Source organism: Brachycentrus maculatus, unplaced genomic scaffold, assembly GCF_059751285.1.
Source record: "Brachycentrus maculatus isolate JH-2025_06_01 unplaced genomic scaffold, ASM5975128v1 h1tg000202l, whole genome shotgun sequence".
In the NCBI taxonomy this organism is placed as follows: Eukaryota; Metazoa; Arthropoda; class Insecta; order Trichoptera; family Brachycentridae; genus Brachycentrus; species Brachycentrus maculatus.
Genome location: NW_028280953.1, coordinates 2,121,001 through 2,137,374, shown reverse-complemented (window position 1 = coordinate 2,137,374; position 16,374 = coordinate 2,121,001). Strand labels below are relative to the sequence as shown.

Sequence of the window (16,374 nt, the reverse complement as noted above, 5' to 3'; positions counted from 1 at the left end):
ATGAATATGGCACAGGATATATGTGCAAAACATGGACTAACATAAAGGAGGTCCGTTCATTCATATATATATCATTCACTATATCGGCTTCCTATGTGGAAAATTCAGACAAAAACTGCTGACAAATTGTTGGGAAGGCGGGAAAAACCTAAATATTCATTTGTTTATACCATTATGATGAAATAAATGAATGAATATTTATCCATTATGATAAAATAAATGAATGAATATTTATTCCACTATGATAAAATAAATGAATGAATATTTATATCACTATGATAAAATAAATTAATCAATATTTATTCCACTATGATGAAATAAATTAATGAATATTTATTCCATTATGATAAAATAAATTATTGAATATTTATTCCATTTTGATGATATAAATGAATGAAGATTTATTCCATTATGAGGAAATAAATTAGTGAATATTTATTCCAAATGAATATTTATTCCATTATTATGAAATAAACAAATTTTATGATGAAATAAAATAATGAATACTTATTCCATCACGATGAAATAATAATAAAATAATAAAACCCTTACCGCACCCCAATGGTGCATAGGGCACTGCTTCATATAAACGCAGTGTTATTTCGATCGATTACACATGAAGGAAAGGTGATCAGCCCTCTACTTCAGGTACCAGTCCAGTGTAATATTGAATAAATATTAGAGTGAAAAAATCACTTATATTTATTAAACTCCCTGGGAATCGAACCCGGGACCTCCAGAACGGTAGCCGAGCATGCTGACCATTACACTACAGAGGCGGACATATAACGCAGTGTTATCTTGATCGTTTACACATGAAAGAAAGGTGATCAACCCTCCGCTTCAGGAACCCGTCCAGGGTAGTATTGAATAAATATTGCAGTGAAAAAATCACAAATATTTATTTGAACCCCCCTGGAAATCGAACCCGGGACCTCCAGAATGGTAGCCGAGCGTGCTGACCATTACACTACGGAGGCAGACAAGATGAAATAAATACATGAATATTTATTCCAATATGATGAAACAATTCTTCTTCCTCTTCTTCCTCCTTCTTGCCTGTATCATGTCCCGGGGCCAGGCGATGGGGGCGCGCAGGTCCCCGTGGGCCAAGTAGTGGCGCAGGGCCTCGTCCCCCTGCTTGCAGATCTGCTTGAAGCGGTAGGACTGGTCCATCAGGTAGCGGCACACCTGGCAGATGGTGCCCGGCATGCCGTCCGAAGGGAACACCTAGCAGACAAAACAAAATGAAGCACGGTCACAGCATGTCCGGATCTTTGTTCATTTCTTCTAAATTTGTCAACACTTTACCAGTTATTTATGTCAAGGTCTCAACTAGATGAGATTAATGTATCGATTTTAAATCAAACACAGATTTTTAGAGTCTACTAAGTTGTATTTTATTAACAAAAACACATAAAAAATTAATATTATGACAATTAATTAATATAGTCATGTTTTTGATCGTTATTATAACATAAATGTGGAATTGTGTAATTGTCTTTCTTTTTTATGCATGTAATTATTTTTTATTATATACTTTTACTAAATGTAAAGCTGTACAATTCCCAAATAAATTTAAAAAATCTAAAATTGTTTCACCTAGTTATGGCATTATCAAACGAATGTGAAGATCAATGGACAATAGCTATACAATTCTAAGTGACAGTTTTAACTTGTGCAGCAATCATTTATGGGAGACAACAGTAGCTAATAATAAAAAAAAGAGATTAAATTATTAGATATTTTCATTTTCATCTTTTTGATTTTTGGTTTTCTGTTAAAATCAAATATTTGTAGTTTATATTAGCACTTTTAATCTAACTTTATTTCTGATTTCTACTGTATTCTTGTCAGTCCCCTTTTATTATAACCTAAAATAAAATGTATACCCGCACGCAGGCCATGCCTTTGTGGGATCTTTTTTTTTATTGATATTGTTACGGCGTAATATTTGTAGCAACATGAACTATGACCCCAAGCGCCTGCTAGGGGCAGAGCGGGGTGTACGCGGGGAATGTTTACGTTATATCCCTTATGAAACGAATCCAGGGGATGCTACACACTTGTCATTGTACTGTCATGGCGACCTGTTAAATAAACCGATTGCATCCTAATTACGAGTTATTATTACCTATACCCGAGCCCCCTAATAATATTATATATTTTTTTGTACTTGTAATTATAATATATTGTGAAATGCAAAAGAATTTATAAAAATAAAAATAAAATAAAACGTTTAAATAGTAAAATGCATGTAATATTTTCGTTTTAGATTAAATCTTGGTTTTTTATATTCTTCTTAAAAAGTCACCAAAGACAATTTTTCTGTCAAATATTCATATTGTAAAATACAGATTAATAAATTTTTTTTTAAATAAGATGGAGAAAAGTATGGAAGTCTGGGCATTTTATATATTCTACCCATGATTGAGTTTTTTCACTTTAATATTTATTTATTATTACCCTGTATCCTGAAGCTCACGACTTTTTTTTTAGATGCGAATTGTATTTATCCTTGCTAATTATGTAAACGGTTTATAGATCATTAAGTGGATTTTTATTTCTTCTATCAAAAAATATTTATTATTTGAATCTGTGTTGGGAACAGGAGGGATAATCTAGTGTGGGCCAATCAGGAACTTGTCAGCATTTGCTCATTGCTGGGAGGAAACCATGTTGCACTCCTCAGGAGAAGGCGGACTGTTGACTGTCGTCAGCAGACCCTTCCGTTCCAGTAGAAGAGGGTTCGGCATTTTGTGTCCTAGCTTGATTTACGGTACCATCACTATTTTTCATTTCTTTTAGTTCTCTACCCTTGGTTTAATTCTTGAATTGAAGACTGGGGAACTGTTGTAGCGGGTTCAATTCCAAAAGGTTTATTTTTTGACATCTCATCAAAGATGAAGAAGAATATGGAAGTCTGGACATTTACGGGGCTTACGACCGTCATAGGCTGGTTTGAGTGATCACTTTACACACGTGTAACATTCACCAATTCTACCCATTATTGACAACCACACTACTCAAATTCTTGGAAGTTCTATATATATGAACCAATTTAGAAACCTTGTTCATGAATCACTAAAACTTCACTAGAGACATCTATTGGTGAGATGTAAAGAAGCTTTTTATTAAGCAGAAACTCTTATATTAGTATGTGAGATCCGAATCCCGGATTATAATCACACACATGAGAAACGCCAGAAAATACCATTTTCATTTTTATTATTAAGCTTATAATTTGACCAGATAATTTATTTACAACATTTTGAGTGAACAAGTATTTGGACACACTCAAAATGTTCCAAAAGGTTTGTTGAAATTTGGATAGCATATATCTGTTGCCATTTGCATTTAAAAATATAAGATGAAGAATATTTGCAAAAAAGGAGTGGTGTAGCGTTCTATTCTCTCTGCCTACTCCTGTTATTATGGCTAATTAATTAGTTAATTATTATATTTTTTTTATAAATTTTAATTTCAAGTCAGTTTTTTTTGCTATTTCAGCTAAAATATTGGTAGGAGTATTGATTATTACACGGTTTAATAAAAAATAATAAATATATCCGTACATATTTATTACTGAATAATAAACAAGAAAAAAAATTAACTCCATTTATTTAATTGTGGATGGAAAAAAAATCAGGAACAAAAAAAATTAAGTAAATAAAAAAAAACAATTAGTTTTTAAGAATACGTAAATATTTTTAAATTTTAGAGATTTTAATTATTTTTGAAATGTCGTATAAAGTTAACTATATCTTTAGAAATCATATGTTAAAAATCGTGGATTCATAAATATGGCGTAATAATACGTTTGAACGAGTATTAATTTACTAGATCAGGATTATCTGTTTATAAAAATTGCTTTACCGTCTCGAAAAAATAATCGTCGTATCAAGAGGGCATCATTCTTATTCATAGCGACATCTTTTAAATATTTTGCAATTCATAAAAATTCCGTTTCAGAAGGGCGGAACAAAGATTTGATAATTTCGTCTCAAACCAAAATGAAAACCAATTCTAGATGCGAACCGTTACAAATGTCATATCGATGTAAATAAACCGGACAGCTCTTCGAATGTTTCGAAATCAATTAAAATAGCAGAGAGATTAAATAAACGGCATTTTGAAATGCCAATTACCTCGATAGCGACGCACGCCATTATTTGTAGAGCTAGAGGCACGGGATTCTTTCCTCGAATCGACCGATCGTAAATGCTAGTCAAAGGCTCGTCGTCTTTTAGACAAAAACGACAAATGCGCTTTGTACGCAGCGTTTCCTTGCGTTTTTCCATTTTTAGCGGATATTTTCACTCACTCCCATAAATAATTAGGATTTTTACAACAAACTGACAGCGCGAAATACCGAAGTCGAGCAAACGAAAGGTGAGTCGTTTGCGAACGAGGCTCATCGCGCCGGCTCGCTATGGGATAGAACGATCCGGGTCGCACATCTGTTTTGATACCGTTCATTTCACAACAATAAAGTAACCATAATAAATACTTTACTTAGCTTCCAACCGCTTTAGATATATTTATATTTAAAGCGGTTGGAGTAATAGTTGATACATTAATGTTCTTATTTATTTATCTATTTTTTGAACTCATCGAACAAGAAAACTAGAGGCTCATTCTTAACTGTGCCGTTCTTTAAGTCGTTTCCAAAAGTAAACATTTAGATTACTTTTGGAATAAATTAAAGGTGTATCATGGATTTTAAAACATATTTCACTAAAAAAATATGTACCTTTTATTATAACCTAAAATAAAATGTATACACACACATAGGCCATGTCTATAATAGAGTATTTTTTGTACTTGTTATTAAATTTTATTGTGTAATGCAAAAAATCAAAAATTAAGAAATAAAATACAAATACAATAAATTGTATAAAAAGTACAGCTACAATAAATTGAATACAAATCAATTTAAAAGAAAGATTCGTTTTAATTATTTGTGTCTTCATTTGTACTGCATAAATATATTTTTTTCATTTGAGGATTGCAACCGTCATTTACGTGAAATTTATTATTATTATTACTATTATTGTAATTTACACGAAAAATAAATATTGGATTGAGTATCCGATCTTAAAACGATAAAAAGAAATTAATCGGATCTCAAGAAAGATCCGGATCCTCTGTCGATACGAACGAGGGAAAACGAAAATAAAATGGTGGACAGCTTGGCTTAGCTTATAATAGCGCCACTGTCAACAGTGGCGGCGGCACGTACTAAAAAACTACTGCATCCCAACTTATATTATTATTCAATTCACCACTAATCTAGCACTAAAACTAATAAGTTCTATTTCAAAATTCGTAAAAAAATTAGTTTATTTTTTCTGTAACTAAGAATAATTTATTGTTTCGGTATCTTTCTACGTGTTTCGGGAGAAAATTGTGTTTCAGAGGGCGCTCTAACGGAAATGACAAATGGCGCTAGTGTCTGCAATAAAAATTGATTTATTAAATAAACACGAAATGCACACGAAAACTATTTATAAATAACGCTTATTATTTGCATTACTGCTTTGGAATAATAGGACGACGAATAATAATTCGTCTCAATAAAACATGATAGATTTTAAACGAAAATGTCGTTTTGGCAAAATTTCGAACTAATACTTACGGATAATTGGGAAATCATTTTACGATTATTATTAATGAGACGGTACTTTTGTTTTGAAGTACCTTAATTTTATTTATTTATTTATGTATTTCTTTCTTATGTTTTTATATTTTATAAAAATGTTGAATGTTTACATATCCATGTAATTAATTTATTTGTATGGTACCTAAATAGTTTTGCCCTCTGGAGCCAATTTCAAACAATAATTGTATATATTTTTGAGTCATCCAGCGATACCTTTTGATAAAAACCCGCACTAAAAATATACAATAAATTTGTTTTTTCTTTCACAATTTCCCACAAATCACAATAATATATTACACAATTGTTAAAATTATTAATATGTAACAATATTAGCAACATGTTTTGAAAATATTTTCCTAATACGTACACAAGAAATGTATAAATAACGAATTCGAGTAGTCTAGTATTGTTCCTATTCTTGCCTATTCAGTTTTTCTTTTTCGTTTCCTTCCTTCTCTAGCAGAAAGACCAAATATATTTGAATCTTCAATCTAAGAATTTGGAACATGGAACTGATCACCTTACTTTAATTTGTCGATCATATGCGGTGCTCTTTGCACCTTTTAAGTGCTAATTAGGATTAAAGAAGAAAAAGAAGAAAAAATGCTATCAACATGCTAATAAATAACTGAGGGAAATGTAAATAAATGTTGGATCAACAGCCATCTTTAATTCTGGTTTATATTTTGTAGTTTATAAACCTGGAGAGCTTTTTCACATTTTTTTGTTAAAATTATTTTTATATATTTTATTTTATACTAGCTGTACACAGCCTAGCGTTACTGTGGCTCTGTTTAGTAAAATGAAAAAAAACACCATTTCAATTTGTATTGTGTTGAATTTTACAATGATTGTGGGTAAACGATATATTAGCAGCCGTCAAGAAACGCGCTGTCCGCCATGAGCAATGTTTAGTATCGCTTGTATTGCTGTTACGTTCAACAGATGGCACTGCCATTGGAGTAAAAATAACCGTCTTCCACAAAAGAATACTTCTACCTACCGCAGGTATATAACAATAAAAAAGGTGATTTAAAATTTTGAACCAAAGAATATTTTTATTTATAAAGACTATTCCAAACCTCACAAATGAAGTGTACTTGTTAATTTTTAAAAAAAAAATGGTGTTGAATATAGAATATATTGTTTTTGCCGATGTCAGGTTAATTAAATAATATTACTTAATTATAAATTATGATAAACTTATTATTAAAGTACATATTAATTGATTCTGTTAAATAAAAAAAATAGCTAAAAGATTGTCTTTAATTGGGTTCCTGCTCGCTAGGATGAGTTGGATATTTGTACGTGAACCTGATGCGGGAACGCGGTACAAAGACGGAATGGGATACTAGGCTGAATGAGAGAGTAATGTTTTCCTTTTGAAATTTTGGAGATGTTCCAAAGTTGATTATTATTAACATATAATGAAAAACATATGAAAAATATTAAATATATTCTATACATATCGCTTACTCCTTTCAACAACGTCATAAATAAAAAAAACTTGATTTTTCAGGAGAACGTTTTTAAGTTAAAAATATTATGAAATAAGTATATCAAAAATAAATATCACGCCACTTATTGAACTTTTTACCTTTAGGTACCTTTTCTTCAAAATGCAAAAACAACACATTCTGCCCTGTAGCCGGTAAATATTAAGTTAAAAATATGCCCCTTTTGCTGGAATATATAAAGTACATTTTCTGGCCATTCCGAAAACATGCACAACTGAAAATTGACGATTTTTGATTTATGACGTTCTTGAAAGGAGTGAGCAATATGTATGTGTGAGTATGAAATCTGTGAAACCTTCTAAGACGACATATATAGTCGAATTTTGAAAAGTTGGAAATCCATTCTCTCAAAAAATATACATTTAAGTAAGTATATACTTACTTATTTGTTCTAAGTCAGTTATACAGCATTTGTGAGCAAAGATTTGGTCACAAAATATTGATTATAATTAAGTTGCGCAAAGAGTCATCGACTGACGGTTTCTTTCATCCTGTGTTGTACACCCTAGCAAGGATATAGTCTGGTTAGGTTAGGTAACGTATTAATTAGGTTAGGTAAGGTTATGTAAAACAAATTAAAACAATAAAGTGTGTTTAAAATATTTATTTGAAACATTTTTAAACTTACGAAAATGTATTTGTTGGTGGGGACAGTATTAAAAGACTTAATTTCTAACAATTAGTTTAAGTATAAAAATGGCATGCAATCTAACATCCACAGTTGCTAATATTATTAGTAAAAAACATTCAACTTTAAAGCATACATGAAACAGCTTACAGACAACTTTACAGCACACTATATATTTATAGAGATGGGCGGAAAAACACGGGTAGTCGGATTAACCGGATAATCCAAATAATAACGTAAGTACCCTTCATCTAGCTCAAAATGTCTGACTTACAAACATTTTAATCTATTTTTATACACGTGCGTTTTTTAATCAAGATTTGTCATAGATGGAATCGTTCGTATATGTTTTTTCCTTTAATAACGGCGTTAGCCAATTTGTACTAAAGATATAACATGTATACTTTATGATAAAATAATCATAATAAAATATATTAACAATGACACAAGCTAGTACGGGTAGGTCCAGATATGCAACCCCGGGTACCCGATCTTTTGCTGCTATTCTTCCTTTCCCGTGTTCCTTCTCAATTTTCAGAAATTAAAACAAATCATACGATTTATCCCGGGATAAACACTAAGTATTTTGATTCTTTCCGGGATATTTTTTTTATCCCGGGATAAAACAAATTAATTAAACTAATCTCGGGATAAATCAAACTAATTCTTTTTATCCCGGAATTAGCACATGCCAATTCCTGTAGATGACAATGTTGTTGTCGAAACCGGTTGGAGAAAAGTATTAAAAATAAAAGTGGATAAAAATAAACTTTTATTTTTATGTTAAAGTAAAGTTAAAAAAAAACAATAATTTCGATTTATCCCGGGATAAAACAAATAACTTGAATTTATCCAGGGAGAAAAATAAATTATTACTATTTATATCCGTGTTTAAAACACGTATAAAAAATTTCGTTCAACCTTAGTTTCTTCACATGTGTATGTCACCCTTATCCCTTTTAATATATTGCACTCCGTTTCAGAGAGCGCATAACCGATCACCTAGCCTTCATACATGTGATTTACGTAGTGCCCTATTCACCATTTGAGTTTAAGAAGAGGAGTCTATTTTAAATCGATTTTTAATAATACAAAAGATCGCCGTAATTTGATGACTTCTAACTTTATTGATTATTTGGAAACATCCGATCAAGTCGGTTCCCGAGTAATCCAGACTCGCTAAATAAAAATTCTGCTGTACGTTTAGTTATTATTTTATAATGTGTGTAAATAAATAAATCTCTGAACATTCTTGTACATGAAAATATAAGTAAATGTGATAAAAAAAACATGGTACATATTACATTTTGTAAAAAATAATCTAATATTAAAAATTCGATTGACACAATAGGTTTTAAGTAATTCTAATTAAGAGTTTATTGAAATGATTTTTTACTGAAATTATCCATGATATTAAACCGTCATTTTACTTTTCTTCGTTATGCCATTTAAAAACTCTCGAATGTTCGAATATTCAGAGTAAAAACATGAAAATATTTCCATAGGAAATGTACCTACTTACAATATCGAATATAAATTTTCTAAATTTAAAAGATATTATCAAAGTAGGTAGGTACTTGTTGTTTTCTCCTAATTAAGTCTTAAAAACCAGGGATACCATTTATTATAGTATGCTATAATAAATGGTATACCTAGTAAATTAGGTACTTTGAAATATCAATTTTTTCGTCGCGTCCAGAAAAACCCCTATTGTGCCACTGTTTTAATTAAATGAGCATAATTCGAAATAAAAATCTAAATTAAAATACATTCATATCTACGAAATTTAGACAGATACATATTTGAGCTTTAAAAAAAGTAAAACGAAGCATTTTTGCACAACATTGAAAGCACAAGTAATAAATTAATATTCTAACGAATTCAAATATGTATGTGATAAACAAAATATATTTGCAAGTTTCACAAAAATACAAGTTTCATTTAAATTATATTACGTACTTTATTAAAGTTTATAAAACATAGAGTAAAAAATATTGATATTTTCTTAATTATATATACTTAATCCCCCAAATCACAAAACGAAATCTATTTTTGTAAATTTATTTATTAATATAGCATTTTTAAACACAATTTGTTACGTGATTTTACATAATTTTAGAAATGAAATTCTGTAAAATAATAAAACAAAAGTTACTATTTTGTACAATATTATTTAATTATAATTATTGGAGGCAGAGATGAATGAATTTATTAAAAAAATGTAATTGCCAACATATTTTTTTTCTTAGTATAAAACTTTTTATCAAACCCTAATTTAATGATAACGGACCGCTAGGTCTACAAAAAATATGAAACTGAATTTATTTAGGATATTATAAGAACACAAATATTACTCGTAAAAAAGAAAAATCAATTGTTTTCCCGGTATAAATTTAAATCATTTGTTTTACCCGGGATAAATTTAAATAATTCTTTTTAATCCCGGGATAAATTTAGATAGTTTGTTTTTCATCCCAGGAAACTCGTGTAACCTACATTAAATCCCGGCATTAAAAATCAATTGTTTTAAATTTCGTTTTATGATTTGAGATTTTAAACTAGTAAGCTCTTATATTATATATTTATTATAATTTAATTATAATGAAGGTGTTTTAAATATATATTTACTTTTAAAGAGGCTACGCAACTTAGTATTTTCATATATTTTTATTTGTGTATAAAATTTTTGACTCATAAAAAATATAAGGAAAAATTTGATTGAAATGCATCAAATTCCATTAAAGTATTACTAGAAAATACTATTTTGCGTTGCCCGTTGAAGGCACCGTACAACATACAAGTTTAATTTTTAAAATTGCCTTTCATTGAGTGAGGCTTTAAAACTCTAGGCGAATTAAAAATAATTTGTTTTTTGTAATGTTATGACTTTGGATGTTAATGTTGAGTTTTCACGGAATGAAGTTTAGGCCATCTCGTCGCGCTTGTCCAACCTCTTCATCTGAAAAAAAAACAAAGAAATTAATACATACTCGTATTATAACCAAATAAAAATTAGATATCCTTTTTCTCTAATTGAGATGGTATAGGCACATAGGACGCAGAGAACATGATCATATTGTGAACCAGGCAATCGCCATGAATCTTCCTCGAAAGACATCTAGAGGAAGACCAAAGAATTCATAGATGCTGCAGAAAGATAACATGATTCGACGGCATGGCCTAGATGATATCCATGACAGAAGTTTACAAAACACAATTTTCAATGCTTTTAAAAGTATTGTTCACTAAATTTAAAAGAAACGCATCTGCATATATATATTGCAAATCACTTAAACCAGCCAATAACGATTTTTGTAGATCATGCGTGTATTTATTTTTATTTTTATTTTAAACAAAATTTACTTCTATCTGATAACTAATGGCGTTTAGGGTACCTCGAGCGAATGGAAAAAATTCTTGTTATAATGATTATAATTATTATTGTTTTTAATATATGGGAAATGAAATGGAGAAGAAATTGCTCGAAAAGGAAACAAACAAATCGATATTTTCTTTACTTTGTATTTACGTGTGAAATAGAATACTTTTAAATATTTTCCAGCGTTTAAAAATATGTGAAGTATTTATTTTTCCCCGATAAAATTATAATATTACGTAATTTATTATATTGGCAACACTCCTTCATTTCTGAAATGTTTTTTTCTTCTATTAGATTTCGGGTATATCAATTTGTCTGATTTTCACGAAGTGTCAAGGCGTCTACTATAGTTACGACTCTCACAGTCGTCTACTTGATGAATTGCCGCGATTAAAAGTCTTTTATATAACATTTGAGACGGTGTACTCAGTCGCGAACGAAAATACTCTTATAAATCTAAATCGATTGCGAAATTGAACAATAGATGTCACCCGTGAGTTGGTTCTCAGCCAAAATTAACATGCCGAAAAATCCATGATTGTGCCATTTTTCAAATTAGAATAAGTACTTATTTAATTATTATTATTTTCAATCAAGAAATAACGCTATTAAATACGTATTCAAAGGGAATTTTTCCTTTAAATAAAAAAAATCAATAATTAATTTCATACATAAATAATTAAATCAAGAAATAACGATTTAAAATAAATATTTAAAATAATTTTGACTTTAAATTTTTAAAATCTGAAATAACTAATTTTATAAATTATAAATAATTAAATTAAGAAATGGCGATATTAAATAGGTATTTCAAAACGATTTTCTGCCTTTGGATATGAAAAATCATTTCAATAATTGATTTTCTGCGTAGTTAAATCAATAAATAACGATATTCAGGATTTTTTGTTCTTAAAAATTTTCAAACAAGTTTGATGTTGCAGATATATATTTTAAATATTTACATTATATCCATCAGACGAATGTTTAAAAAAATAATTAATTGTCGTCTAAAAATATGTTTATCAAAAAATTCCATTAGTTTATAACAGAATTAAAAATAGCCGATCGAGTTTAAAAACCATAATAAATAACGACTTCTTTAAAATAAGTCGTTACTTAATTGGGTTTTAGGAAACTAATCACGATATTAAGTTCACAAATTTGGTTGCGTATTTTGTATTTCAAGCTCCTAATATATTTGACAATTTGACATAAAAAAACTTAAGCTAAAAAGAAAAATAAATTGAGAAAAGGTAACGAATACAATCCCCATCATGTAATCGAAAAAGTAAAAGTTACAAAATTACCTTTATAAATCCTATTATAGGCGAAAAAGATGGTATTTAAAAATTAAAATAGTTTTTTTTATATAATTAAAATGTAACTTTATTTTAAAATCACTATAAATATTTTATTATAACTTAATTATAATGTCTACTGGTTTCGAAGCTAACGGCTTCCCTAACCACGTTATAATTAAGTTATAATAAAATATTTATAGAGATTTTAAATCAAAGTTACATTTTAATTATAAAATGGAAAATCACAAAGTTAGCGCTTCAAATATAAATTATAGTTCTTTTTGTTTTTGTTTGTTAAATTAGTATTTATTTTAAAAAATAACTGATGATATCGTTTTAAAAAAACAGGACTGACACTGTTCGACAAAGTGTTGTAATATGTTTTTCAGTTGGCAATGGCCGACTGATTCAAAATATATTTCTTTCCACAAGATTTTATTTGTTTTTTGAAAGGCGTAGAAAATTTCTTCTTCCCGGAGTAAAATATAGCGCGGGTTGTGCTAATTAGTTATAAATATAAACGGTCCATTAATATGATGAGATTATTTCAAGCCTATCAAAACATTAGCGGACGAATGTACGAAATTAATCCGAATAGATTTTCTTTATAGTCTAAGACTTTGGCCATGAGACATCTCTCGAAGTTTTCAGACCTCAATACGAAAATTGGGATAGACTTCATTGATCGACCTTGCGAACGTCTACCATAGACTATTTATGTTTTTAAATTATGGCATTTTTAATTCGGACGGCTGGTGTTCAAATTTGAATTCGGAATTGAAAGATTTTACAAACACATTTTAGAGATGTGAATAGTAAATATTTTGCTGATTTTTTTTCGATTATCCGTTGAGATGGCATTCGATACTTTTATCCAGTTTATATTTCGTTCCAGCTATCAAACTGTCGAATATATTAGCACCTATAAATACAGTAAAACCTCGATATAACGGATCTTTATTTAACGAACTTGAACCAAGTGCAAAAAAAATCAAGAAAGATTAATTTTTAATTGGTCTGGGTATTTGTAATGTATTTTTCACATTTACCTTCCATATCCTTACTAGCCTACCTCCAGACAAGCCTCTAATAGAGGCTTTGCAGGTTATTTCTTTAAAAAAAAATATAAATGCTTAAATTTTTGACGGCCACAATAATCACGTCAAAACTACATTATACGCAATTTCGTAATTTTAGAGAATTGATTATACTACCGAAAGCAAGCGCGTCGATATCAAACAGTAACGTCATTTCACGACGAATGTCCGAAGACAATAAATATAATTTTGTCTGTGTTTTGTATTGTTTATTTATACAATGTATTGTTTTGTTTATTTATATACAATTGTATTGTTTATGAATACAATGCTCATATTTTCATTTTTATTTTATTTATTTTAAACCTTTTTTTATATAATGAACTTTTGGCTTTCATGGACATCCCTTCTCCCCAGTTAGCTCGTTATATCAAGGTTTCACTGTATGCAATACGCTACCAAATTTGTGCAAGGATTGGCTGATTATTTTTAAGAGATCGAATCTGTTAATCGAATATAGTAACTTCTTTGGAATAATTGATTAATGAATTAATTCGGTTTTTTAGTTCGATCATCACTGTCATTTTTAACTGCTGATGCTGTAGACAATTTGTTACAATCGTCTCCATGTTCACTATAGTGCTCGATTACAATGGATAAATAATGATTAAATATGTAATGTAGATAAAGTTTACTTTACTTCTGTTCATTTATTTATAGTAAATTTGAAATTTTTAAACCAGTTTTCAACCTGTATTTTTGGAAGTAAAATTTACCTTTTAATTTAAGTTTGTTTTAAAAAAAATAAGAAGAAAGTTCATCTCCAAGCACTGTGTCTTTTTTGGAGAGGCTCAGCACAACTAAAATTATAAGATCGTTTTAAGTAGAAATGTATAAAAATGTATTAAATTTGATAATTTTTTAAAACTACATATATTGTAACTATAAAAAATATTTATTTTTGATGATATAAAAGTTAAATAAAAAATATCGGTTTTTTGTTTTCTTATTACGTATATTCATAAGTTTTTTTTTGAAAAATCAAAGCAACATGCACATTTTTGCCATTAGTCCCATTTTGACTGCTTTGTGACATATTTATTGTATTTTAATGTGCTACAATAAATTGTTAACATACAGGCATTACTTACGTTATCTCCTTGAACAGTCCATACTTTAGCATCAGTTTGTTGCTTGCAAAAGAGATTTTTTCAGTACAAATTTTATTATAAACTCGTTACAAAATATTTTATACTGGAATGATTGAATTATCTGATATTGGGTCATGGAATTTGATAAAGCATGTTTTATAGGAATGATGACATTGGAAAAGGCTCGTTTTATGTGGGTGATGGAATTGGATAATGGTTATTTTAGAAATATAGATGGGTGATGGAAATGGATATGATTTTTCAAATTCCATTACAGGCTTTTTCTATAGGGATGATGGAATTTGATAAGGCAGGTTTTATAGCAATGATGACATTGAAAAAGGCCTATTTTATACAGGTGATGGAATTCCATCTAATTGGATAAGGGTTATTATAGAAATAAATATGGGTGGTGTTAATGGATGAGATTTATACAAAAGGAGTGATAAAACTGGAAAAAGGGCCTTTTCTATAGGGATGATGGAATTGTATATGGGTTGATATAATTTAAAGGTCTCATTACAGGGATTAGATAAAGACTAATGAATTATAATTTTGATATCTCAACATAGATGAAGAAGAATATGGAAGTCTTGGTATTTACAGGGTTTATGACCAGCCATAGGCTAATACATACAAAAATAAGTAAAAACAACTCCCCTAAGTGGAGAAAACCATATTTGTGAGTAAGTTTTTGGACCCACACTTTGTGAGTGATAGAATTGGCTAAGACTTGGTGATGGAATTCAATAAGGCTTGTTTTATAGGGATTACATAATTGGATACGGCTTGTTGTATTGTAATGATGTAATCATATACCTATGATGGAATTAAATAAGAATGGGCGATAGAATTGAATGAGGCTTATTTTACAGAATTGGATGAGGCTTGTTCTACAGGGGTGTTAGAATTGAATTTACCTCTTTCTCGTCCAGCATGACGGTGGAGTACTTCTGGTGCGTGGTCACTGGAGGCTCGGGAGCCGCGAAGGCTTGCGTGTAGATGAGGGCTGCGGCGATACCTCCGAGGATAGGTCCCACCCAGTATACCTGCAATAAACATTGGAAATCCTTATTACAAATCATATCTCAGTATCCGCATAATTATACATACAGTGGAATCTCTTATAACGAGCATATAATCCGTTCCAGCATCTTTCCCCATACAAATCAATGTAAAATGCGATAATGCGTTCCAGGCCGAAAGAATATTAAATATTTAGTACATATTTTTTAACTTCATTAATTGATTCGGCAGACACTTTGTGGTAAAATCTATCCATTTTTATTTAATGTTTTACTTATTAAATACCACTATTTCTTAATGAAATGAAAATGATGCGGAATGCATCGAAACACGTGTCACAGTAGATTTTAAGAAATAGTGGTATTTACTAAGTAAAACATTAATTAAAAATATTTTTTAACGTTAATTCAAATAAAATTACTTTTAAATTGTTGAGGAGTGTAAAAACTTGAACTGAATATAATATAGATTTGAAAGAAAACGTCAATAAAATATGAAGTTATGACAAATAATACCATGTCAAATGCCATGCAAATGATGCCATATAATAATAATAAATTCCATGCCGAAAGAACACTTTTTTTTGTAAATTTTTATGTATATATTCAAATAAAATTACTTGTTAATTGTTAAGAAGTGTAACAACTTGATAAAAATCTTAGATTTGAAAGAA

The 16,374-nt window shown here is 29.5% G+C and overlaps 3 protein-coding genes across 6 annotated transcripts in view; 1 reads left to right on the top strand and 2 right to left on the bottom strand.

Annotated features, from left to right (window-relative positions):
- Positions 1-4,409, bottom strand: part of LOC148307289 (uncharacterized) — a 37,287-nt gene extending 32,878 nt beyond the window's left edge. Inside the window, exons 1-2 of one of the 2 annotated variants that reach the window (XM_088263713.1) lie at positions 4,149-4,409; positions 1,060-1,230 (exon numbers count right to left, since the gene is read on the bottom strand). In XM_088263713.1, coding sequence (XP_088119839.1) covers positions 1,060-1,230; positions 4,149-4,301 — 324 coding nt within the window. In that variant the 5' untranslated portion in view covers positions 4,302-4,409. The remainder of the gene's footprint in view (positions 1-1,059; positions 1,231-4,148) is intronic. The other variant, XM_088263712.1, reaches the window with a different exon arrangement.
- The window catches only part of LOC148307286 (beta-1,4-glucuronyltransferase 1-like), a 197,457-nt gene that overhangs the window by 67,445 nt on the left and 113,638 nt on the right, over positions 1-16,374 (top strand). The window lies entirely within an intron of this gene.
- Prip (aquaporin prip) overlaps positions 7,769-16,374 on the bottom strand; it is an 88,759-nt gene continuing 80,153 nt past the window's right edge. For both annotated transcript variants that reach the window (XM_088263624.1, XM_088263625.1), the window contains 2 exons: positions 15,596-15,724; positions 7,769-10,766 (listed from right to left, as the gene is read on the bottom strand). In XM_088263624.1, coding sequence (XP_088119750.1) covers positions 10,731-10,766; positions 15,596-15,724 — 165 coding nt within the window. In that variant the 3' untranslated portion in view covers positions 7,769-10,730. The remainder of the gene's footprint in view (positions 10,767-15,595; positions 15,725-16,374) is intronic.